Below are 10,516 nucleotides of genomic sequence, written 5' to 3' on the forward strand. Positions count from 1 at the left end.
GTATAAAAGTTAAAATCACCTTAAGTCTTAAGTGTATATTTATTTTCTTATTCCTTAGTTATATATATATTTGTTAGGTTTTTTGCACTGATGTAACCGGAGCTTCGTCACTGGACATAGCGGAGATGACAATAAAGTTTACTTTGACTAAAAAGCTGTCAAAGCATAGTTTCATAGTTCATTCCGGTTTCATTCCGGCAGCTGTGGCTACAACTGTAGCTGCCTCCACCAGTGTGTGAATGTAAGAGTGAATGAATAGTGGAATTGTAAAAGCGCTTTGAGGGTTTCGAAAAGCGCTATATAAATGCAATCCATTATTATTATTATTATTATTATTATTATTATTATTATTATTATTATTATTATTATTATTATATGCATAATATACAAGACTCCCAAACACAGCAAGGTTAAATAAAATAAACCATATAAACACTACCAGTTCACGTAAAGCCATCATGGGATGGTAAATATAAAAATTTGCATCCCAAACTTTATTTCTATGTTAGTGGGGTTCTTAAAAATATATATATTTCTGATATGCTTTACATTGCTTGTTAATTAAAACTGCTTCCATCTTTACCACCACCACCACTACTGGATTTTTGGAATTAATACTAAAGGCTGCAGGGTTGTGTTGTGGTTACCAATGTCACCTTACAGCAAGAAAGTGTTGGTTTCAAATGTTCTCCCTGGGTCCTCTGGCTCCCCTAAGCAATCCGAAAACATGTATGCATATGAGAGAGTGAACTGTTGTCTGTCCCTCTGACAGACTGGTGACCTGTCCAGGCTGTATCCTGTCTCTCATCCTATGTCAGCTGGCATATGATCTAGCCTCACCATGACAGCAAATTGCACAAGTCAAAGTGGAGGTGTGAAGTAACAAAGTACAAATATTTTGTTACTGTAAGTATGTAGCCTTTGCAGATATATGTACTTTACATAAGTATTATTTTTTTTCTAACAACTTCTTACTTTTATTACCTATATTTTTAACCAAATGTCTGTACTTTCTACTCCTTACACTTTCAAAACAGACTCGGTACTTTTGGTTTAAGACATTTGAGGGGAGTTCTTTTTTTTCTTCATGTCAGTGCGCATCTTCAAACATCAAACTTTCAAAATTTGAGCCTCAACAGCAACACATGAAAGGCAATCTTACTCGTGTATTATTCACAACGATATGTCACATAAAAAGAGACGAAAGAGACCATAATCAGGGGTTAAAATGCCAAAAGGTGATTGCCTGCCAAAAACTGATTTCCGGTATTTGCTAAAAAAGTGATTGCCTGTATTTAAATTGCCATAAATAACTTGTTGGCTTATAATATCTAAAACATATGTCAAATGTATCCCTCATGAACGATATCAAGTCATCTTGAGCCACAAACAACATTCCTATCTCAACGTAGAAGCCGCAATCAATTTTTGGCAAAGTGACTTTTATATATCCTTTATTTATCCAGTTAAAAAGTCTAATTCACATTAACAAATGCCTTTTTAGGAGTAATCTGGCCAAGAAGACAGCAGGAATTGCAACAAATATAACAATAATTCTATAAAGATACTTCCAAAATGGACTGGATTGGTTACAATGTAGATACAGTAACCCAGAGTCATAAAGATACTTGAAAAACATGTATTTTTTTAATTCTATAAATAACCCCTTTGTAGATCCTTTGTAAATCCTGTTCACTAAAGTCTATTGACCAATATTTACTTATAAAGACATGACACATAAAAAAATACCACATCGAAACATTGGAAATCAATTTTTGGCAGATAACCACTTTTCGGCACAACACAGGAATGGGTGCACATGTCCGTAAGTTGCAGTTGCTGTACTTCAGCATCTAGTTAGCACTACAGAAGAGGACCAAGAGAAGCATAAAAGGAGTGATATTTTTTTAAGTAGCAGGTAATTTCAAATGCAACGTTTTTGTCACCTCAAGAAATGTCAGTAAACACACAAACTGTTTGTGTGTGCAGTTTGTCACACTGTGTGTCTGCTAGCTAAAGAAAGGTAGAGCTGCTGTGAAGATGTTAATTTTACTCAGAGATGGAGAGCGATAAAGACAGGGCAGGAGAGGAAGAAGAGAGGTTATATTTAACCTCTGCTCGGTGGTGTTTGATAAACTGGAAATTTGAATATCAGGTTTGTACATATTATGTTATTTTTTTCATGTTGTAAAATGTGCTGGGAAAAAAACCTGACACAGACTAACCGTGTTATTTAAAGGTTGCATGAAAATATGGAGTTTAGTGCAGGATAAGCTGGTTCGCTTGCAGTAATGTGATGGAATTTAAATAAAGCGTTGTGTTAGATTGGTGCAAAGTGGCTGTGGTCTTCAGAGTTAGGGTACATTAAGTATTGCAAAGATGAATTTGAAGGTAAGCTGATTATACTTGGATTCATTCACTGAATTCCACCTTCATACTGTTTAGTATAACGACAGCATAAACTGTGTCAGTGTAGAGGATGGAACAGGACAACTCATGAAACACCTGCTCACATCTTGTTAAATTCAGTTGTGTTAATCCACAAAGTGCAGTAAACCTCAGAGCAGCAGCAGCCCAGATCATCTGATCACAGCCTGTACACAAAAGAAGATCTACAAGAGCTCAGAATAGAAATTGCGATTCTTTTCCCCACGCTGAGCCACTATAACTGATTTTAGGGTTCCACCACGTGCTGAATCCCACTTTAACCCTGGGCTATACTCATCTTCTGTTTAGAGGCAAAATCGCCCTCTACAATGTAGGCGACAGAAAATAGATCTCTTTTTAAAAAAAATGTTCCTTCTTTTGCGCATTTTAAAAATCACACATATTCTTTATGAGTATAAATACAGAGTGCAAAGTTACATTAAAAAGTTTATTTAGGAACTTTCCAGCAATGTGTTTCACAAGTTTAAAGTGAGGTTAACTTAAGGTGAAGACCTCACTTGACTCTCCCCTGCTACATGTGATGCTTGCACTGCTGAGAGAACTGTGAACAGTGGAGTCAGAGCAAACTCTGCTGGGCAAACACTGTCATGACACAGCTTCAAAATGATCTTTTCTGTCCTATTTTCTGTATCTGTGAACCAAAATGTCAGTCTGACTCTGTGTTAGTAACACGAGGATGTTGAGTTTTATCAGCGCCATGTTAATCAGTAATTAAGAGAAGCAGATTTTTTCTACCACTTGCAGTGGAGGTAGTGTTACAACATAACACACACTTTGTTTGAAGAAATATGCAATAAATATTTAACAAAAGCACAACTCTGTTGGTATCACACTTGCACTGCTTTAAAACTCTCACTGTTTTCATCTTCAGGAAATAGTCAAACCTCCTCCTAGCTACTGACAATTCTTCACACAGCAGCAACCGAAAACACACCTTCCTCACAGGAAGCGACGGTTTTGATCAGATCAGAAATGAGTTCAGTTGCCTTAGCAACTAACCAGCAGAGACACACACACACACACACACACACACACACACACACACACACACACACACACACACACACACACACACACACACACACACACAAAGAAAAGAAAAAAAAGCCACCCACTCACATTCAAGTTTTATGCTGTCAGAAGGAAAATGGATGAGCTCGGTAAGAACTTTCTGTCATGTTTTACCTTCATGAATGTCCTCAAACTAATCGATGGTACAATTTAAACTGAGGTCGAAACTGTTAGCAAACTCAGGAGTTGGTGTGTTGACACCATGACATCAAGCACAGCCAGTGCTTATGGAGTATTACCACAGTCTTGTGTGTTCTCAGACTGATTTATACAGCAGACTCTAAGTACAATATGTAATGTACTCAATGATCCAGCTCATTAGAAGGAATTTTTATACCACTGTTCTTGTGTTTTACCTCTGATTCTAGGGCTCTACATGTAGCGATTCACTACAAATCAAATACAATGTAACATTTAGAATACAGTAGAATTTTACAAGTCTTAACGAAGTCGTTTAATTCGCATACTGGAAATGAAATAAGGGTGACGGTCAAAAGGTAAGACAAAAAAGAAAAATTCTTTTAATTTCACAATGTCAAAAAATATTTTTCTGAGGTGCGATGATGTTTGAAGATGATGATCTTTACTGACTTACTGACATTGAAAGTTAAAGTCATGTCTTTGACTTTTTAAAATGAACCTTTGTCTTTTTTGCTACTTCTGCTACTTCTATGTAAAATACTTACTCATACAAAGCTTCCCATTTCCCTAGATGTGTGGTTTGCCCTGTGTGAAGGAGTGTTGTATTTGTTGTAACAAATGTCACCAGATTCTTGCAACATTATCACAAGTTTCACTTCTGCAATGTGGTATGCCCTCACTTCCTGAGGAACGCAAGTTGCATGAGCAACCTTAGTCTGCTAGCATCTTGATCTGTGTATTGAAATCCACTGTAACTTACTTCATAGAAAATATTTCACTATACATAAATTATATGCATACAGTCTAACAGTTAACACCCACAAAGGACAATAAGTGTGAAAGAGCAAATGTGTGCCGTACAAACGTTATGTAATATGAATATTTGGTTGCATGAGTATTTTTTCTGAGGTTTAAAGATTTATTGTGTGTGTTTCCTGCCGCAGATTTGCTGTTAGAGGAGCTGGCCCTGAATCCAGCGGGTTCAGACAGCGTCCCTGAGAAAAAGAGCAATGATGCAACAAAAAGAGAAGTAAAAAGACAAAACTCATTAATCATGAGCTTATCCTGTTTCTGCTTTATCCCCCATTTCATTTGTAGATGAACCTGGAATTCTAAAGAAAACAACTTAAAACCTAACATGTAATTTAATTTCTTTAAGTACAGAAACTTCAGTATATGTTGGTTGTGTTCGCAGGTGCCAAGTGAAGTTTGTGTTGGAACTACCAAAAATGAAAAAGTCTCAAACTCCTCAAATGTGTACAGGTGAAGTTCAAAGTTGAACCCGATTCATAGTGGTGCTGCATGAAGATCATTAGCTTAATAATTTAAATAATACATTTTAATTAATTTATGTATTTCTTTTTAACATTTTAATGCTAAGGTTTTTCTTTCATTCAGACCACACCCAAAAAGAGGAGAGCAAATACAATGAAAATGAAAGCATTGTTCTTCAGCATATTCTGGCCTTTATGTAGATGTGCTTTATTTTCTTAAGGTCTAAAAGGTTAAGAATTTCCAGTTATATTTTTGCTATGGTTCAGAAATGCAACCATTTCAATTATTAATGATGTTACAGGATGTCAGTTTTGCATTTTAAAACATTCGTGTTTTTCCTCTCTGGGATTTAGTGATGTTCCAACTCCTGTGCCAGCTTTTGTGGAACCTGACTCACCGACTCAGGAGCTGGACTCAATCTTGCAAGACCTGATGGGTCTAGCTGAAGGGGTTAGTACTACCCCAGTGCGGAAATACATATTTTATAAATATTGAAAGTAATCTGTGTTGCCCCTTTGAGCTTATTTATTTAAGTGTGAAGCCTGAAAAACTATGTCTATCTATTTTCAAACATTAGTAAAATGACATGGTTAACAACAGAGGGCAGCATTGTACTTATATCAGACTCAAGCTCTTGGACCAATAAGCATTTTGTTCTTAAACATTAAAAATACTCTGATTAAATATAAAATAAATATAATAGACAGCTAATATATTTTGAGGAAATATGTACATAAAACTGTTATTCCTACATTTTGTACCATAATTTAGGATCTAGAACCTCCAACTGACCCACCATCACTTACACAAAAAAAGCAAACAGAAGGTGGAAAACAGGCGAGCAGCAGCAGCAACACTCCAGCGGCTTCAGATGGAAAAGCCACAACGCAAAGAAAGAAAACGGATATGATAGATGACCTGCTGGGAGGGTTGAGCACTGACTTGGAGAAGATCGGTGTACGGACCACAGCCAAGGGCCACTGTGCTTCCTGCAACAAATGCATTGTAGGAAAGGTACAATCTGGACCTACAGGACACAAAGAAGAGAATTTGTCACACTGGTACCAAATTGTGGAAATTCAAACAAGATGAAAGAGATCAAAACCTCTTGTTCCCTCTTTCACTGACATTTCCTTTCTCCAGATGATCACAGCACTGGGTGAAGTGTGGCACCCCGAACACTTTGTGTGTACGGTGTGTAAGATGGAGCTGAGCACCACAGGCTTCTTTGAGAGAGACGGACGGCCGTACTGTGACAAAGACTACCATCAGCTCTTCTCACCACGCTGTGCCTATTGCAAGGGGCCTATTATGCAGGTGAGGACAACTGTATTCATATATAACCCTGCCTCTGCATAGAAAGTAAGATTAAAATAAAAATAGGTGTTAATATGATCTCCACTAAAGGATGAAATTTCATGTTTTAATGAATTCACTTTGGTGGAAAATGCACATAGAAAATGACCAAAATACCAATCTGGAACTCTCTGGTATCTAAATGTCACTCAAATTCAGCTGCGCTGTTGTTTGATTTAAGCTATAATTTGTTCTGTCATATAGTACATCAATTTATTTACACAATAATCTTTTGAAGATTGGATGATGACATACAGTAGTATGTAATCAATTTTTCTCAACATATCCCACATGTCATTCTAATAGAGAAAACACAAAACCATACTGGGATTCTGCTGCAGACCAAAGTCATTAATCAGAAACTAATGCAGCTTCTTCTATGTTCCACTTTGTGTGTTTCACAATTCACATTTTTGTGTTCCCTGACATTTGAACATGTGAGATGAGACAAACCTTACTAATCCTCAAAGGAAGTAAATTTATGATATATTTTGGGCTGCTTTAGAACATCGTGACAGCTCTGGACCAGACCTGGCACCCAGAGCACTTCTTCTGCGCACACTGCGGAGGCTTGTTTGGAACGGAAGGTGAGAGATTTGTGGATTATTTCTCTCCAATTGAAACCACAACTTTAGCAAATAACTCACTGCATCTTATGCCTATCCTAGGTTTCCTAGAGAAGGATGGGAAGCCATATTGTTGTAAGGACTTCTACTACCTCTTTGCTCCAAAGTGCTCAGGCTGTGGGGAGTCGGTGCGGGAGAATTACCTGACTGCAGCCAATGGCACCTGGCATCCAGAGTGCTTCGTCTGCGCAGTGAGCCTCTTACCTCAGACCACACACACAGCTCTGGCTTGCATACGAGCCTGAGAATAAATGAGAAAAGATACCCGCACGTTAGCTTTATTTGCAACATTTTGACCTCAACGCTGATGAAAACCATATGCCTGATGAATACTCTGCTGTTAGAAATGATGCAGATAAATCAAGGAAGTGTATTCCTCAGTGTGGGTATCTTTTACATTCTCTTCAAATCTATTTCTGTATGTAGCATCTGGTCAAAAATGGTTCAATGTGCAGCTCTGCTTTACTTAACATGTGCAAGTGTAAAACATAAAATGCCATCAGTAGTAAGAGACAAGCAGGAGCAACTGTAATATTAAGAATGTATTCATTGTTTTTCTGGCAGGTACTGAAATATGAGGTCCATAAACCTGACCATAAAACATATAAAGGGCATTTTATTTCTTAATACCTATCACTTAAAATTATAATTAACATATCTTAGTTAATCATTAATCACAAACACCAACTACAACTACTTATTTTATACAAACCAGTCATTATCAATAAGGTCAGTTGTACCTGCTACCTAATAACCTAAAACTAATTCCAGCAGGCTGAAGGTCAGACACTCCATAAAAAAGGATGACGTGGACACTCAAAGGTGGAGACTTTTTAATCAGCCTACTGATAAAAATAAATAAAACAGGTCATACAATTTAGGACCCTTGAACTTCCCCGCCACTTTTTCTGTTTCACAGCAACAGTAGAAACGTTTCCATACCATGAGTCATTTGCGTCCTGTAAGCCCCAGATGAAATTCCCCTGAAAGAGCAGTCATTAACACGGCTGTCACAGTGTTATTCTCATCACACATTTGCTAGTCATTAATTGCTTTATTTTGACTGTAATCTGTATGAAATCAGGCTAAAACTGTGACGCAACATCTATTGTTTTAGTCTGTTTTGTCACCAACACTGAGCAAACCAGCCCTTTGATGGACACAGATAACTCAGGTGTTCCAAGGCTTTGGAGCTGCTCATGCTGGTGCATAATAAATGGAACAGTGCCACTGGTGATGTTAAGAGTTACACCTGTGCTTTTACTGCTACGGTATGACAAGTCAAAGTGTCGGCCAAGAGAAACGACCATAATCAAATTCAGTGCTGTACATGTAGGTTCCAATTATGCTTTAGCGGTTATTAACAGATTGTTAAAAGAAACACAGTTGTAACACTCCTTTAGTTTTCATATTAAAGGTCCATGCCATGTGATTTTGTGGCGCCGTCACTTCATTATCTGGCTGTAACAGTCAACCATTTTCCAGGCGCTTGGTTTCCCTTCACATCGTAGACATTTAAAATGAATGATGGATTTAAAGTCTTTTACTTTCTCTCTAAAAGTTATCACTGCTGTATGTTAAGCAGTGTTGGGTATGACGTGTGGGTTGGGTTTGGCATCACTGTGTCTAATTGAAACTGTTATAGAAAAATCAAGAAAGTTTAACTGTTGGAAGTTTAAACTTCTTCTTCCATAACACCATGCCTAATTTTACATAACGTTCTATCCTCCCTACTGCCCCTCTTCCTCTACGCAGGACTGCCTGAAGCCCTTCACTGATGGAATTTTCATGGAGCTCAATGGTCGTCCCCTCTGCTCGCTTCACTTTCACTCCAGGCAAGGCACTGTGTGCGGTGGCTGCGGAAAGCCCATCATCGGCCGCTGCATCTCTGCGATGGATCGCAAGTTTCACCCCGAGCACTTTGTGTGTGCCTTTTGTCTGCGGCAGCTCAGCCAGGGCATCTTCAAGGAGCAGAAAGGGAAACCATACTGCTCAGCTTGCTTTGACAAACTCTTTGTCTGAGATTTGCACATGAGTAAGATGTAAATAATACAAAACAACAACAAAAACAACAAAACATTCAAATGCTACATTACTATCTTTGTTGAGTTTAGACTGTCTCGTCTGTGTATGAATGACAAAATAAAATGAAGCAATTGTACAGTCTCTACATTACAATTCATTGTTCTATTTGTATATACAAATTCTCAGTAGATCATATTTAAAAACCATTACGGTGAATTACATGATAAATAGCATGTAACCGTAAGAAAAACATACATTGATCATGGATTAAATGAAGGGAACATGCTAACATTGTTACATAATTAATTAGATGGTTATGAAAAATACAAATTTTCCCCATTATAACAATAAATGTGAGGACTGAATGGTTCTAAAAGGTGTATTGCTTGATGTAAAATTTATGGGATTTCATACATCATGATGACAAAATTTATAGGTGGAGTAAGAATAACACATGTGTGCTGTTTTAGTCCACGCTTTCCATTAAGCTACCCTTAGTTTGCCGTAAGACTTGGCAGTCCAGATATGCTCTCTCGCAGTATGGAACCATTTGTCAAGGTGTTTGTCTATGTGGCCTGATAGCTTGTATTGGCAGTAACTGGCACTGAATCGGCATGCCAGCCCGAGTTTCCCCTTACCCTGACTGACCACTTGGCCTCTGGCGTGCACTGAATTCAGACAACCTCTTCATTTTCCACACAGGCTCTTTTATAGCTGTGCACGGAAGATTAATAGAGGTGGTGAGGTTAACAAAGGTGGTTTGAGAAAGAGCTCCTTCACATCACTGCATCTCTTTAGAAACTCATTTTGACTGCTGAGGGATGACAAAACCACAAAGTGTTTTAATGCTTTTTAGGCTGTCGATGTATTTGAGCTCATTTTGTTATTGGCAGATGGTGCGGATGATACGTGACAGCGAAGCATTTGCAGCCCAGTTGGGATGTACTGTTGTTCTAATAGAAGACAGATTTCTTTTGTGTGAATATTGTAATCAGTTCTGCAGAATCACATCATGAGAAAGTTTGGACTAAGCTTTTGAATTCTCTATCACAACTTATGTATTTAAATATATTCACTTCTTCTTTGTCTGATTATTTTTTAGCCAAATTGCTTTTATCTGATATCAAAATTTTGCTGAATTTTTGACTGATGAATCAGTTAGCTAAATAAATTGAAGGCTAGTTTCTTCTAGTATGATGTATTACCAAACTTGCCAAAATGTTTTCACTGTTATTATCCCTAAAATAATGAGTTCAGTGTTATTGTCAGTGCCAAACTGTGTCTTATCTTATCAGTGATCTTCAGATGAACACTGGCTACTTTTCTAAGCTTTCTTAAGTTTTGCTTAAGCAAGCCACTTGTGCTTGCATGTGATGTTAGTGTGTGAGCGGGAATGGAGGTGTGCATTAATCATGCTGTCATCACTTTCAGACCAGGTCCCTTATGGCCTCTACAGAATATAGACCTTGCATCATGGAAGAACTGTGACTGTGTTATGTTCAGTCAAAATCCACAATTGTAAGTGTTTAGTAGTCCAACATTCCTCTGCCCAGATTGCTACCAAGGACTTACTA

At 37.7% G+C, this 10,516-nt stretch overlaps 1 protein-coding gene across 1 annotated transcript; it reads left to right on the forward strand.

Moving 5' to 3' along the window:
• Positions 1-3,455: 3,455 nt before the first annotated feature.
• On the forward strand, positions 3,456-9,083 carry lpxn (leupaxin). The gene is made up of 9 exons (XM_012920120.2): positions 3,456-3,608; positions 4,605-4,690; positions 4,856-4,923; positions 5,289-5,385; positions 5,707-5,949; positions 6,079-6,252; positions 6,797-6,878; positions 6,960-7,108; positions 8,673-9,083. The coding sequence occupies exons 1-9, from the start codon at positions 3,596-3,598 to the stop codon at positions 8,937-8,939; spliced, it is 1,179 nt and encodes a 392-aa protein (XP_012775574.1). The 5' UTR covers positions 3,456-3,595; the 3' UTR covers positions 8,940-9,083.
• The last annotated feature ends 1,433 nt before the right edge of the window (positions 9,084-10,516 follow it).

This window comes from Maylandia zebra, linkage group LG23, assembly GCF_041146795.1.
Source record: "Maylandia zebra isolate NMK-2024a linkage group LG23, Mzebra_GT3a, whole genome shotgun sequence".
NCBI lineage: Eukaryota > Metazoa > Chordata > Actinopteri > Cichliformes > Cichlidae > Maylandia > Maylandia zebra.